General features: G+C 39.5%; 1 protein-coding gene and 1 long non-coding RNA gene across 2 annotated transcripts in view; one reads left to right on the forward strand and one right to left on the reverse strand.

The window, feature by feature from the left end:
- Positions 1–5,861: 5,861 nt before the first annotated feature.
- On the reverse strand, positions 5,862–12,466 carry LOC146542141 (uncharacterized). Its single transcript, XR_014880292.1, has 2 exons — positions 12,273–12,466; positions 5,862–11,633 (listed from the first exon to the last, which is right to left on the reverse strand). It is a non-coding gene; the product is annotated as an uncharacterized LOC146542141 (long non-coding RNA).
- ITGA1 (integrin subunit alpha 1) overlaps positions 11,871–16,526 on the forward strand; it is a 75,588-nt gene continuing 70,932 nt past the window's right edge. Inside the window, exon 1 of the mRNA XM_085212684.1 lies at positions 11,871–12,250. Coding sequence (XP_085068810.1) covers positions 12,223–12,250 — 28 coding nt within the window. The 5' untranslated portion in view covers positions 11,871–12,222. The remainder of the gene's footprint in view (positions 12,251–16,526) is intronic.

The raw sequence follows: 16,526 nt of genomic DNA on the forward strand, positions 1-16,526 counted from the left end.
AACAATTCCCTTGGCCTTCAGATCTGTTTAGTCTGAAAAAAAATTTTGGCCAACTCACTGGAAATACTATTCCTCCACTGTGACAGGTTTTCTTAAGCATTTTGCAGGCCTAACATTTTGAAGAAAGTCAATATAATATCTTGAAAGACATGCAAAAAATTACTTATTTAACACAAAATAACAGCTCAAGACCACAAAGACAAGTGGCATGTGAAATATTAATTCAAACTGACTGAAAATTATGTTTTATTGGATTTCGATACCTTATGAAAAGCACAAAATTGATCACTTCTCTGAATTATAAGCTTCTTTTTCCCCACTAAAAATAGTCTCTGAGGACCAAGTAGAACAGAAAAAAATGTAAGAGAGTAACAAAAATAATGTATTATGAAGGGTTAAATCAAATTATAATAAATCATTTTTATAATATAATGTTATCATGTTATAGTATTTGTAGCACTAAATAACATACCATTTCAGTACTTATTCTCATTTTAACTGCCCTAAATGAATGACTTTACCATCAGTCTGATTCATGAAATCCCTTACCAATTTGCCCAACAAGCACAGCATGCAGATAAATTTTGGAAAAGATGGTAGCAGTAAAAAAATCAACATAAGCAAGTACGGAATGTTCTTGATGTTCATTCTCATTGTTTTATCGGTTCACTGACCATGTGCAATGAGTAAATTATGTTTATTTAGAAAGTTCTCAATTTGCTTAGTCTATTTAGAAGATCTTATGTTGTATCTATGCTGCTACTATGTACCTAACTGTAGAACTTTCTTGATGTTGTCCATGTGGCTATATGGCTAATAACTGTATAAAAAATTTGTCTCTAATTACAGTTTACTTTTCAGTTTGGATTAGTTGATTTTTATGATTACCAAGTCTGTGAATTTTCAATACTCTTTTCTCCACAGGTTTGCTCTTTCCCATATAAAGCACACAATGCTGATTCAGCATTGTAATCACCACTATGAATCTTGTTGCCATACCTACAGCTAAGCTGGCTGTCTTATCGTAAACTAAGTATTATGTCTACAAGGCACAGCACTGTGGTGATTGCTGTACTCTAAACTCCTCTTTCTGCAGCCCTTTCATTGTCCTACTTTAGCAGAATCTACATGCTGCTGTAAGTACTAGCTGGCTGTGTGGCATGAACAAACCAGTGTAGCTACATACAACTAACAAAATAATGCCAAACATGAATTATGGGAATGGTTACAGCACAGTGTTTGCTCAGATTCACTGCTCAGTTCTTATCTTCCTCCACAAAACAAGACAAAGTATTTTCACAAACGAACTCATCTGACAGTACTCTGACTGACTTGACTTCAGAATCATGGAATCACAGAACATCATAACAGGTTAATTACTATGAATCTGTACACATCAGTATCCATGTCACATAAAAAATGGTAAACCTGGAAGCTGGGATTTTTATCTCCCTATCAGATTAATAATCCAGGAACCCAGGAACCATGCCTGAATCTACAAATAGCATCTCCTGGAGCTTTGTAATGCAAATGTCAGGTAGACAAGCTGGTGCAATTTTAGCTTTGGATCATCTCTGGAAAAAATATCACTTCAATACCATTTCAAAATCTCAGCAAAGACCTACCAAAGACATTTTTCTTCTGGTTATGAGCTATTTTTCAATCAGCTTTACTGCAGTCAGAATCATTTAGCTGAGAACTGAGGCAATACTTCCTGGAAGAAATAAAGTTATCACATCTGTGTGACATGTATTCCTCACTGGCTAGGTAAAATATTTTCAGAAAAGGTCATAAGCCTCTAAATAGGAGAGGAAATGGGAATGTGAACAAATGTGGTAACAGGTATAATCACTCACTTTATCTTAAAACAGGCACTCATGAAAATAAACATGCTTTTCTTCTAGCAGACCCAATTAAACTATGTCCTGAAGACAGAAAACCTTGTGTTAGAGTCTGAAAGGTTTCTTAAAAAAGTTGAAGATCTCAGGCAGAGAATTGCCTTTTAGGTGCATAGGTATTCGATAATGGTGCCAGACTGAGTTAATGAAGAAGCTGCAACCCGTTTGGACCAAGGTCAAAAAGGCTGCTGAGCACAGAGGGCAATGTTCTCCTGAATTGCTCCATGAGAATTTACTTGAATTGCTGAGACAGCTTTAAAGGTTCTGCAAAGGGTGCTGATCTGAACCAGAGTCTTGGCTTTGAGCCTGTCCCCATTTGAGAAACAAATGTCAAAGACAGTAAGCACAAATTAATCCAGGCATAACACTCATATCCACTAACTTACCAATGAACACAATGTTATTAATGAAATTAATTCTGGTTCTAGAAAATACATTAGTTATTTTAACAACCCTAGTGTGATCTCTCAGCTCTTTGACTCAGCTTTATTCTAATAAACCATCTTTGAGGAAGGTGACACAAGTTATTCCTAAAGAATATGATATTGTCTGGAGAAACAGACATGATTCGTCCATGCTTATTATACTATGGAATATCTTGAGAATGAAAGAAATTGACTTCAGATTGACAAACGTGTAAAAAAATATTTCTTCTATCTTTCACTTATCTACAAAAGAGGCAACTTTGGTGCTTCTTCTCTTAATACTGTATCACCTGAGTCAGTATTACCTTGCAGCAGAACAAGCATGCATCTGTCCATAAAGTTACTGCTTCTTGACAGTGGTAACCATCAGTTTGGAGAATTTCCTTCTCCTTGCTTCTTAGGTTTCAAGTAAGTTCTGGTTGCTAAAACCTGCTACAATTTCCTGCCAGCTAACAGAAGTTTTTGCACTGTTCTCTTTTTTTAAGATTGTACTTTTACAACAAACAAAAAATACTTAAAGAAATCACGCACATGTATCATAACTTCTATTAATTTCTAGCTCTGTGGCTGGTAAACTGGAAAGGAGAATAATGCAGTAGGTGCAACTTTATTTTGTTTCACAGGCGATGAGTTTTGAGACTAACAGCTACTAATCGCAAACTCCCATTGTCAGAGCAGAACTTCCTCTTTCATTGTGACTATATACTTTAAACAATTTCTAGGAAGTGCTGAAGTTACATTTGCTACACCCAAGGCTTATTTTACAGAAATGAAACACAGCTGCTTACTTTTTGCATCAGGAAAAATTAAAATACTGTGAGAAATTTTTCTTTTTAAGTTAAGACAGAAGCTGTGTTTGCTTTGTAGTTTAGACCATGGATGTCTAACTTTTCGCATGCATGGACCCAATGACTGAAGAGAAATTGCCTTTGGACACATATAAAATACATAATATAGTTAATGCTTATGAGCAACAAAAGTTCTGTAATAAATAATCTTTTATTAAAACACAAAAAGGATGTAAAACTAGCAGAATATTTGACCTTGTTTTTGTGAAACTAATGCATGAGTCTGGTTTGATGGAAGTAGTGACAATTCCTAGTGATTTGTCAAAGTGCTCATCACAGGTTTCTTATCTAGTTTTACTCTTCCTTTCTTCTCAGAAAGAGTGGTGATGCATTGGAACAGGCTGTCCAGGAAAGTGGTGGAGTCACCATCCCTGGAGGTTTTCAATAAAAGGGTAGATTTGGCTCTGAGGGATGTGGTTTAGTGGGCATGGTGGTGATGGGTTGATGATTGGACTAGATCACGTTCTTGGTTCTTTCCAATTTCAATGATTCTATGATTCATTATGTGCTGCGTACTTAGGTTACCCCAAAAGTAACGTCTCCTATCTATTACAATGGAAACTACAACAGATACAAAGAGCACAATAGCACTATTTAATAGAGCAAAGTCTTAGCTACAAAACATGGTTTTTCAACAGATGCCACCTGTATGCATATTCACCAGACACAAACAAGAGCCTGCATGCAGCACTTGAGTAAATCTGCACCAGCAAAAGTATCCATCACCATTGTCACTCTTGCCACAGCTAAAAAGCACCACCCACTGTCTCACTGTGCTGACATCCACTATTTGGTCTCCATAAACATTTAGCAAACAACAATGAATGTCATTGGGTAGCATTTTTTTCTGCATGGAGGAATTCAATGGCACACCATTGCTTCATATGCACTTCCATGACAGATGCCAGTTTGTCAGACTGCTCCTCTGCTGCCATCTGTCATACAGCAACAACTTGTACTGAAGTATTGGTGGGAAGTTTCAGCCTCTACTGCCATACCAACATCCACTACTGGCATTGTAGACAAACATCACAGAATCACAGAAGTTAGAAAGGAGCTCAAGAGATCATGGAACCCAACCCACTCACTAAAGCAGGTAGCATACAGTAGGTTGCACAGGTAGGCATCCAAACAGGTCTTGAATATTTCCATGGAAGGAGACTCTACAACCTCTATGGGCAACATATTCCAGTGCTCCATGACTTTTACTGTAAAAATTCCTGCATGTCTGTGTGGAACTTCCTATGTTCAAGTTTTAAGCCACAACTCTTTGTCCTATTGCTACACATCATCAAGAAAAATCTGGCCTTATCCATTTGCCTCCCACCTTCCTTTAGATATTTATAAACATTAATAAAATTCCCTCTCAGTCTTCTTTTCCTCAGACTGAACAGACCCAGGTTACTCAGCCTTCCCTCATGAGGGAAATGCTCCATCTTTGTGGCCCTCTACTGGACTCTTTCTAGGAGATCCCTGTCTTTTTAAAACTGGGGAGCACAAAACTGGACATGCTGTCCTAAATGTGGCCCCACCAGAGCAGAATAGAGGGGGAGGATCGCCTCTCTCAACTCACTGGTCATGCTCTTTCCAGTGCATTCTAGGATACTACTAGTCTTCTTGGCCACAAGGGCACAATGCTAGCTCCTGGCGAAACATCTGCCTACTTTAACACCCAGGTTCCCCTCCTTCTCTAATAAAATAGGAGGTATTACTTCCTTACAGAGTTTGTAATTAAGACTAGATGATCTCAGGAGATTGCTTCCAGTTGAACAGCTGTATTATACTTTCATTCTGAACCCTTCTGGCCTGAAGAAGCCATAATCCTTAACTACAAGCATTAGTTTCAACAGAAACCTGCAGGAATCCCGGTAGAAGTCTGCCAGTTTTGAGGTAACTCTGGAGACTGCAGATGTGATTTGAAAAGACTTTCTATCTAAAAAAGAACACCAAGTTATAACTCTGAATTTGAAAGTGAGTGTCTCATTAACTTCTAACAAAATAACGTGTATTACCTTCTCTGTCAGCAGTCCACTGTTTCTACATCATTCATATTCATAAGGTTTCAGACTCTGGCCTGAAGGTAGCTAGAGATGCCTATCTGTCTGTGTCATGAACTAAAATATGTAGGTTTCAAGAAGTAAGATTTCAGACTTACCCATGTGTTTGATATTACCTTACTTCTGTAAAACCCAACAATGGATAATAAAACCCAGTAAGGCCTCTGTATGAATGCCAGGACTATATGCCTTACCAGAGTGACACAACCATGAAGATAAAACCATCACAGGGTTTCAGACAAATTATTCACATGAAAGTGCAAGTGGAGTACTGCGATTTAGATTATGGGTCTCAATAGTACTTCTGAAACAAAGAGTTACAGTTATCTACAGAAAGTGGAATTCCTACAGGCATCTGGTTTGCAACATCTATTAAAAAACTAGCAATGTGTTGCTTGTTAGAGAGGATTGCGGAAAACTCATAATTTGTCTTAAAATCACACAGTTAAAAAATAAAAAAGCAATTATTACAAGATTTGAAGTTTCTGCACTACTGAAATATTTTTCTCATTGACCGTTTGTTTTTTAACTCTATGAAATAAAACATACAATGGCATCATGACCAGGCTCACATTCCCATAAAAGCAAATTTCTTTTCCAGATCATGAAGATTAAATGAAAACATGGACAATATTCTATATTTAAATGTTGTTTTTGAAATAACTGAGCAAAATAACAGAAATGGAAGAGGAGTGTGTGTATGCATCTGTGAAAAGGGGGGAGAAAAAAAATTTATGGTAAAGTATGTAATTTGTTACAGAGCTCAAAGATACATTGTTGGCATAATAAGTAAATAAGCAAGCAGAAAATTAAAATCACATTGCAAGAGAAAACTCTGAACCAGGATTTAAATATATTTTCTTTGTAGGAAGATGAATCAAAGGAAGTTGAAGTAGCACAGGAAGTGATGGAAAGAGGAGAGGTTAATGATAAATAAATGAATAAAGTGAAACATGCCAGATAAGTTTATCCCTTATTGTTCCAAAATCTTCACATGTGCAGACAATTCACATTTGAGATGCCTATATTATTAAGGTACAGCAGTTTTGATCAAGACAAGCTCTACAAACTGAGGATCAATATTGAGTTTAAAAAGTGCCCTGAGAAAATGTAGAAAAGTAAAGCAGTGTGACTGAGGATGTGAGATACTTTAAATCTGCTAAGGAAAAAGGTCAGATTATTTTGGTAAGAATACAGACTGCATACTAATTTTGTTCAAGAATATTTTATGATTGTTGACAGATACTACAAGATAAACTAAGAAGGCATAAAATGTTCTGTAGAGAAGAAATTTAACACAGAACACAAAAGGCTTCTTCCATGTTTCCTACCAACATTAATTAAACTAGCACAAGTTGCAAAACAAAAATTTTATGAAGATCCCTTTGTATAGTAGAAAAGGATTCCTGGCACATTTGTTACCTTTAGTTAATACAGATGCAGCAGAAACATGGGCATTCTCCAAGAATATCAAGTATCTGCTAAAAGCTGAGCTGTAAAACATGAAAAGATTTATGCATAGAGTATTGCTGGAACCATACCAAATCCTACAACATCTCCTGGTACTTAAAAAAGGAGCCCTTGAATATATCAGACATAATAAAAACAAGACTATAGTCCTACAAGTTTTGCCAAGTGAATTCTAACATGGTTGTAGAATCAGGTTGGAAAAAATGGAGACTAAAAATGAACATCAGAGCAATCAAGGTGAAAGACATCTTGGAAACTGTGAATAAGCAAGTAAGAAAAAATTAAAATGTAAATATCACTAATCCACAGTACAGTGTATACTATCAAAGATGATAATAAGAGCTTTCAATGATAAATCTTCACTTAGAAGTTATACGAACAAGCTCTGCACCATTTTTTAAGCAGTGCATAATATCCTGTAAAAATAACAGTGAACACTGCAGAAACATGTTACATCTCTCTTATATTCATTGATTCTGTCATACTATTCCTTTAATGGAAGTAAGTTAAGCATACTTTTGGCTATATGAAGTCAAAAGTCATTGCTCTCTTGTGCTACAGATTACAGATGTCTTTTACCTAACAATCAAAATAAAGGAAAATGGTAGAACAATTTCAACAGAAAATTAGTCCTCTGTACATTACAGTCACATTACTTAGAAGAGAGCCTACCACTAACACTGTTTCTAAAGCTTTGGTTCCAGTTCCTTTGTCTCTCACCTTTACGACAAGGAGCATTTTCACTTTTTTTTCATAGAAATGACGCCCCGTTAAAGAAGTATGTCTTCCTGATTTTTTTTCCCTGTTTTTTCACAGTCCAATTCTTCAAAGCCTTTAAATTAATCTTACATTACAAATATTTCTATCGGATTCCATGGAACTGCTACTGCACTCAATTATGCTTTAACATATTTATCAGTGATGTAGGCAGTGCGATGGAGCACACCTTCAGCAACTTTACAGATGACACCAACCTGAGCAATGCAGTTGATATAACAGAAGGGATGACATCCAGAGGGACCTGTACAGGCTCACAAAGTGAGTCCACATGAACAGAATGAGGTTCAACAAGGCCAAGTGCAAGGATTTATATCTGGGCTGGAGCCATCCCAGACAAGTGTACAGATTGAGAGAAGAATTTCTTGAGAGCAGCACTGCAAGAGGACTCAGTGGTCCTGGTGAATGAAAAAGTAGTGTGTATTTGCAGCCTAGAAGGTCAACAGTATCCTGAGCTGCACCAAAAGGGATGGCCAGCAGGACAAGGGAGGTGGTTGATCCCTCTACTCTGTCCTTGTGAGGCCATATCTGGAGTATGGCAACCAGGCCTGAGGCCCCCAGCACAAGAAGGAACTGGAACTGTTGCATTGGGTCCAAAGGAAAACCACAAAGATGATCAAAGGGCTAGGGCATCTCTCCTGTGAAAACAGGCTGTGAAAGTTGAGCTTGTTCAATCTGGAGAAGAGAGAGTTCAGGGTAGAGCTCATTGCAGTCTCCCATTAGTTAAAGGAAGCCCATAATCAGAAGGGAGACCAACACTGTGCAAGGTCTGACAGTGATATGACAAGGGGGAATGGTTTTAAACTAAAAGAGGGGAAATTCAGATTAGATGTTATGCAGAAAATTTTCACTGAGAGTGTAGTGAGGCATTGGAACAGACTGCCTAGAAGCTGCTAGAGAAGCAGCCCTTGTGTAAAACTTAGAACTCAGTATCTACATGTATATTCTGAACAGCTGTCTGAACAAATGCACTCAAGCAAAAAAATATGTATTCCGCACAGAGACAGTAGCTATTCTACAAGCAATAGGAGTTTGTTTTATTCTGAATTAGTTGATATTCAAAAATAAACAATGGTCTATAATGTAATTTACTTGAATGTATTCCAGTTAGTAAGAAATTCTAGCTCAGTCCAACAGTTCATCTCTTCTATTGTCTTCCTTTTTGACATTGCCTAATGCAAGATGTTTATGAGAAAATGAAATATAAAAAAAAATAAGAAGAATTTAGAAGAAATTATATGCAATCTTACATCAGGAATGTTTGATTTTAATCTCAAGAAGCCTTACCCTCCACCATGGTGTACACTCCCTACATATGTACCAACTATCATTTACAGTTAGTTCAAATAGGTTTGAACTGAATAATTTAATCCATGTGCAAGTACTTAGTCTCCCTGTTTGTCCACTGGAGTAGCTAACCAGCATTGCAGACAGAAATCTTTCACAGTGATTTGAAGCAAACTCAACTTCTCCACATGCATTTAGTTGAAGTATAATGACACAGAAGGAATGCAAATATTTCATTTTAGAATAACAGTACAAGATGTTATTCTTTGACACCAGTCTAAAACTGTAAGTAGCAATATAACTTGATTAAAAAAAAAAATGACAGATTTTTTCAAAATCTCATCTTTTTGTTTGAATTCCACTTTGGTTTCCTTTTGTTTTATGCCTAAATACTTCAACTAAAAAAGACGCGTTTACTTCCTTAAATTGAGGCCAACATATCTAACATACTCATTCAGCAAAAGTTACGCATGTGCCTAATTTCATTAACTTTGAGTAGTCCCACTGTGGTAATTGGATTAGATATTATTTTAATGTGTAAAGGCAACCATATGCATAAATTATTCCTGAATTGGGACCTTAGCTCTTAAATCCAGCTTTGAAACTGTGCACTATTTTCTAAAATTTGGATTTCCACAAACTACAAATAAAAGTGTATTCAATGTGTTCTCATAAAATGTAAGACAGAAGTTGGAAGACATCTTTAGCTATTGTAGTGATTATGAACAGCTGTAGTTTACGAGTCTCCAAGGAACTTAGAAAAATTCCACTACCTTCCACTTACTCACCAAACTCTCTGTTCTCTGTTGTTTCTAGTAGCAGTAAGATCCCCAAATCCTCAGAGTATTTTGACTTCTCTTTCACTTGATTGAGGGACCATTGCTCGTTTTGTTCTATGAGCAATTAAGTCATTTTTCAGTAGCTCCAACGTAAGAACTCACACACTGATAAAGGAATGTCAAGTAACCTGAGCATAATTTGGTAAATATGAAAATAAAATCCTGCAAGGTGATATTTTACTGAGTGTTTATTGAACCCTGGAAGCGCCTACTCACAGGCTGGAACCTGACTGATTATTAACTTTGTAATTTATTAGTGAAGTCATTCAAGCTGCAGAGAAGGGAGGACATCACAGAAGCATAGAATCATAGAATGGTTTGGGGTGGAAGGGACCTTTAAGAACAACTAGTACTGACCCCCCTGCTATAGGCAGGGACACCTCCCTCTAGACCAGGTCACTCAAAGCCCCATCTAGCCTGGCCTTGAATGCTTTCAGGGAGGGGGCACTGACAGCTTCACTGAGCAACTTGTTCCACTGTGTCACCATACGCACAATAAAGAATTTCTTCCTAATATCTAGTCTAAATTTACCTTCTTCCAGTTTAAAGCCATCTCCCCTCATCCTGCTGCTACTGGCCTTATAAAAAGTTATCTTGGCTGTCTCAGGCTGTCTTCATAGAGAGGTGCTCCAACTCACTAATCATCTTTGTGGCTCTCCTCTAGACCTGTTCCAACAGCTCCATGTCCTTCTTGTCCTTCTTGTACTGGGGACTCCAGAACTGGACACAGCACTCTAAGAGGGGTCCCACGAAAACAGAGTAAATAGAAGGGTAGAATCATCTCCCTCAACCAGCAGGCTGCTCATGTTTCTCCTGATGCAACCTAGGATACGGTTGGCCTTCTGGGCTACAAGCACACACTGCTGGCTCACACTGAGTCTTTCATCAACCAATATTCCCAAATCCTTCTCCTCAGGGCTGCTTTCAAGCCATTCTCTGTCCAGCCTACATTTGTGCTTAGGATTGCCCCTACTCAGGTGCAAGATCTCGCATTTGGGCTTGTTCAACTTCACGAGGTTGGTATGGGCCCATATCTCAAGCCTGTTCAGGTCTCTCTGGATGGCATCCCTTGCTTCCAGCATGTGAACTGTAACACTCAGCTTGGTGTCGTCTGCACACTTGCTGAGGGTACACTTGATTCCACTGTCCATGTCACTTACAAAGATGACAAATAACACTGCTTTGAACCCCGATCCTTGAGGTACCCCACTCATCACCGATCTCCACTCGGACATTTAGCTGTTGACAACAACTCTCCAAGTGCAATCATCCAGCCAATTCCTTGTCCACTGAGTGGTCCATCCATCAAATCCATTTTTCTCCAGTTTTGCAACAAGGATGTCATGTGTATCAAACGCTTTGCACAAGTCCATACAGACAACGTCAGTTGCTCCTCCTTTACCACTGATTCTGTAACTCCATCAAAAATGCCACCAAGTTTGTCAGGCATGACTTGCCCTTGGTAAAGTCACATTGGTTACCACCAATCACCTCATCTTTATTTTCCATGTGCCTTAGCAAGGTCTTCAGGAGGATCTGCTCCATGATCCTGTCAGGCATAGAGATGAGACTGACTGGCCTGTAGTTCCCTGGATTTTCTTTTTTTCCCTTCCTGAAAATGGGTGTTATGTTTCCTCTCTTCAATCAGTTGGACATTCACCAGACTGTCATGACACTTCAAATGTGGATAGTGGCTTGGCAACTTTGTCTTCCAGTCTCCTCAGAACCTGTGGATGGATCTCGTTGGGTCCCATGGATTTGTGCACCTTCAGATTCTTTATTTAGATGGTCTCAAACCTGATCTTCAGTTACAGTGGGCAGGTCTTCTTCCTCCACATTCTTACCATTGCTTTCTGCAACTTGGGTGGTGTGGCTAGAGCCCTTCCCAATGAAGATTGCAGTAATGCAATGCCATGCAAATGTCCACTAGATAAGGACAAAGGCAATTGCATGGTATTTCCCTAGTACATAGTATAGAGAGACACAAAGATTTGGGAAGATTGTCCTCTGGAGAGTTATTGCATCTCCAAAGCTGCAGAAAAGAAAAAGAATAAATTTGACCTGTACTCAGAAATGTTTTTCTTCTGCTGAGAAGGGGACAGAGGTGACAATGAAGCATGCCCAGGTCTCTCCTATCCTACTGAGAGGGGGTTGGCCATTGGGAAGCATTATTAATTAATTAAAAGTCGGCAGATGTCCCTTTAAGGTCTGCTCTGCTCTCCAGCGGCTGTAGCCGGAGACTTAGAAGGGGATAGGATTGGCTTTATTTGTACATCTTAGCGCTGGGTTAAGAGTAGGGGGTGGTTTCCAACGCTAAGAGGTCTTTAGTGGCTTAGGTGGGAGGAAAGTTTTGCGCGGCGTTGGTGGGGGGAGAAGCAAAATTCCTCTTGATGTGAAGGGGAAAAAAAAAAAAAAAAAAAAAAAAAAAAAAAAAAAAGCCGTAAAGACTGAATAACAAACAGGAAATGCCTAACTCGGCTGCGAGGCGGACGGGAGGCGCAGAGCGCTGAACTCCACTCGCAGCACAGCCACTACCGGGCGTGCCGGCGGCAGGATCGCTCCCGTCTATCGCTCCTGTCTCGGCCCCGGGCTCTCGGCCCGTGGCTCGCAGGAGCCCAGGCATGGCTGCCTCCTACTGGATGCTGACAGGTGAGGAAAGCCCCTCTCTTACTTTGAAAACCCTGGTCCGAGCAGTAGTCCTCCTTTCTTCGGGAGGGAGAAGAAAATGTGGGGTTCTGGCACTCCAGAGATCGAGTTCCCGCTGCCTCTGGTCCTTCGGTCTTTCCCTTCCTGCCTGTCCCGGGAATGCTCTGCTCCATCTAGCCCTCCTGCAGGAGTTCGTAGGTACTACTTCGGGTTATTTGTCTGGGAACTTTGATTCTTACAACAATCATGCAGTCGTGTGGGGGAAAGAAAAGTGCTGCTAGATGAAGATGAATGGGTAAGAAGAAATACTGTAATTGGTACTGGCTTGGGAAAAGAAATGCACCCTGCAACATTTTTATTTTTATTTTTTTAGAGCTTTTCTATTTTCCTCCTATTAGATTCAAAGATATCATGCATGGTAAAGGGGAATGTAAGGAAACAGTTAACTACCCAGTTAACTTGAGGAAAAATGAGTTCATCCGGAACTGAAATATGTAATATTGCCTTTTAGGGTTTCATTTATTGTTAGGAATTTACTTTCTTTTTCAGTAAAACAAGTATGACAAGAAACATTTCTTCCCCCTCCCCCAGTAATTATGTCTGTAGCAATGCTTTGGAACTAGAATCAGGAAAATCCAAGGTGTGGGAAAGAGTGTAAGGCAATACTGGGATTCATGTGCTTAGAAACTTTGACACAGAACTCCCCAGCAGCTCTTGAGCTAGCAACTAGAACACAGTGAACTTGAATCAGTACAGAGGAAAAATCCATTTCAAAAGAATAATCAAAATGCAGGCAGCAGTTAGTGGGGAAAAGGCAAGACAAGGTTTTTTTCCTCTTCACTGTGCTTATTGTGCAAGAAATAACTGGTATGTGAACATGTGGGAATCTGAACATAGTTCTGCACTGTGCAATATTTAGCTCCTGTTCATAGATGTCATTACTGCTTGTACTACACAACAATATTCACCAAAATGTGTTTGTCATTCTTTAAAGAGGTCTGCTTTACTCACTGGCAACAATTTAGTGTGCCACTTCTTTTTCAGATTTTCAAAGTTGCCACTGGTAATACCAATGAACAATTTAGTAAAGTAGTAAAGTAGAACTTTAATTAATAAAGGAAAAAAAAAAAAAAAGGTGTATTGTCAAATAGGAGTGCATCTCAAGGATGGGTCCTGACCAACTCCATTAGTAGTTGGTGTGAAAGAGAATACACTTATAAAAAAGCTAAGGCATTATAGATAAGAGGAACAGGATTCAAAGCATCTAGGGTAAGTAAGAAAGAATGTCATATATAAATGGAACAATGTCAGAAAGATGCAGACAAGGGGATTTAAAATTACAGCAGAATAATATGCAAACTAATTACATGCTTTTCCTTAGAAGGGGAAAAGTAAAGCAAATACTATCATAGATTCATTGAATGATTTGAGTTGGAAGAGACCTTTATGATCATCTAGTTCCAACCACCTGCTATTGGCAAGGACACCTCCCAGTAGACCAGGTTGCTCAAAGCCCCATCCAGCCTGGCCTTGAATGCCTTCAGAGAGGGGGCATCCACAGCCTTGCCTGTTCCAATGTCTCACCACCCTCACAATAAATAATCTCTATCTAATATCCAGTCTAAATCTACCATCTTCCAGTTTAAAGCCATTTTTCTGTCATGTCGCTACCTACCTTTATAAAAAGTCCCTCCCCAGCTTTCCTGTAGGTCCCTTCCTGGGTACTGGAAGGTTGCTATAAGGTCTCCTTGGAGCCTTCTCCTCTCCAGGCAGAAAAGCCCAGCTCTCCCAGGCTGTCTTCATAGAGAGGTGCTCCAACCCACTAATCATCTTTGTGGCCTTCCTCTAGACCTGTTCCAACAGCTCCATGTCCTTCTTGTGCTGGGGCTCCAGAACTGGACACAGCACTCTAAGAGGGGTCCCACAAAAACAGAGTAAATAGAAGGGTAGAATCACCTTTCTCAACCAGCAGGCTGCTCATGTTTCTCCTCATGCAACTTAGGATACGGTTGGCCTTCTAGGCTGCAAGCATACACTGCTGGCTCACGTTGAGTCTTTCATCAACATCAACAATATCTGTGCTTAGGATTGCCCCTACTCAGGTGCAAGACCTCGCATTTGGCCTTGTTCAACTTCACAAGGTTGGTATGGGCCCATATCTCAAGCCTGTTCAGGTCCCTCTGGATGGCATCCCTTGCTTCCAGCATGTGAACTGTAACACTCAGCTTGGTGTCGTCTGCACACTTGCTGAGGGTACACTTGATTCCACTGTCCATATCATCTACAAAGATGACAAATAACACTGCTTTGAACTTCGATCCTTGAGGTACCCCACTCATCACTGGTCTCCACTTGGACACTGAGCCACTGACAACAACTCTCTGAGTTCCTCCGGTTCCTCCAGCCAATTCCTTATTTTTACAGCATGCACTAGAAGTCAAAACCATGCTAGAGTAAAGGAAAAGTACAGAAGTGTATGTTTGTGTATTCACATTGACTTTGCTTTTAGTTAACTCAGTATTTGCCAGGAGTCTAAAAACCCAGAGGTAAAGGAAGTAAGAGAAATGCAAATAAACAGACAAGAATGCACAGAGAAGTCACAAGCCTGACCTGGATGAAAGGAAAGAGAATCCTCAGCAAGTATGCTGATGATATGAAGGTAGGAGGAATGGCTAATACACCAGAAGGCTATGTTGTCACTTAGCTTGACCTGCACAGGCTGGAAAGTTGGGTAGGGACAAACTTTATGAGGTTCAACAAAGGGATGTGTGGAGTCCTTTACCTGGAGAGGAATAACAGCGTGTATCTGTACAAGTTTCAGGACAACCAAGGACAACCTGCTGGAAAGGGACTCTGTAGAGAAGGACCTGGGTATCCCAGTAGACAACAGGTTGACCATGAGCCAGCAGTGTGTCCTTGTGGCCAAGAAGGCCAAGGGTATCCCTAGGGTGAATTTAAAGGAGTATGACCAGCAAGTTGAGGCGGGGTTTTCTCCCCCTCTATTTTGCCCCTTTGAGGCCACATGTAGAATACTGTGTCCAGGTCTGAGCTTCAAAATAGACAAGAAACTTACAGAAAGAGTCTAGTGAAGGGCCACAAAGCTGATTAGGGGCCTGGAATAACTCCAGCCTTATGTGGATAGGATGTGAAACCTGAGACTGTTCAGACTGGAAAAGAGCAGACTGATGGGAGACGTTATTAATCCTTATAGATATTTAGAGTGTGTGTCAAGCAGGTAGAGCCAGGCTCTTTCCAGTGGTGCAGGTCCAGGGGCAGTAGGCACAAACTGCAACACAGGAAGTTCCATGCAAACATGAGAAAAAACTTGTTTATTTTGAGGGTGATGGAACACTGGAACCAGCTGTCCAGAGAGGTTGTGGTGTCTCCTTCTGTAGAGATATTCAAAATGCACCTGGGCTCTTTCCTGTGTACGGAATCTGCTTTAGGAGGGGATTGGACTAGATGATCACCAGAGGTCCCTTCCAATCCGTACAGTTCTGTGATAAGAATTGAGGAACTGCAATCAATGAAGAAAGACTGAACAAATTAGGCTTGTTTATGTAGGAGAGAGAAAATGGCAAGCTGTTGAGTGTTTCAAATCTATGTTTTTACAACAGTACTACTATATAAGAATATTTTTCCAAATGTCAGTGTTTCTTTTCTTTCATGAGAGCAGTAGCTCTATAAACCAACGTATTCAATATGTAAAGTCTAATATAAAGAGTTTATGTACTTGGTTTTCTATGTCCAACAAAGAACAAGGTAACTTATTGGGTAAAAAAAGAAAGAAATATTCAGAAGAATTTTAGTATTCATCAGGTATTGATAGAATTCCTAGAATAGATTACTTAAAAAACACCTCCATAATCTCCTTCACTTCAAGTTTTTATGAAGTTGGGTTAATACTTCTCAGGGTTGATTAAGGTTTTTTTCACCTGGCTTCAGTGTATGTGGTTTCAGAAGGGATCTGCTGCAATTTCCGCAAGCTCTGATTAAAAGAAGATGAAGGAAGAAACCTAGCCAGAGGAGTTGCCTTACTTTAGATAATTCTTCAGTTATATTCTTATGCTTATCCTGCTACTTTCTGGATTTTTTTCTCTCCTCACTGGTGATAATCATGTTGTCGGTATTAAATAAGAGTACTATACTTGTCTTTATAATACAAAAGACCAGTAATCAAAAAGAAATAGTTGTAGAACCTCATTTCCACAGAGAAGGAGGGAGTCCTGAAACTGCATAAGCAGGACTTTGGATGAAGGAAAAGAATGAAAACTGATTT

This window comes from Meleagris gallopavo, chromosome Z (assembly GCF_905368555.1).
Source record: "Meleagris gallopavo chromosome Z, MGAL_WU_HG_1.1, whole genome shotgun sequence".
Taxonomy (NCBI): Eukaryota; Metazoa; Chordata; class Aves; order Galliformes; family Phasianidae; genus Meleagris; species Meleagris gallopavo.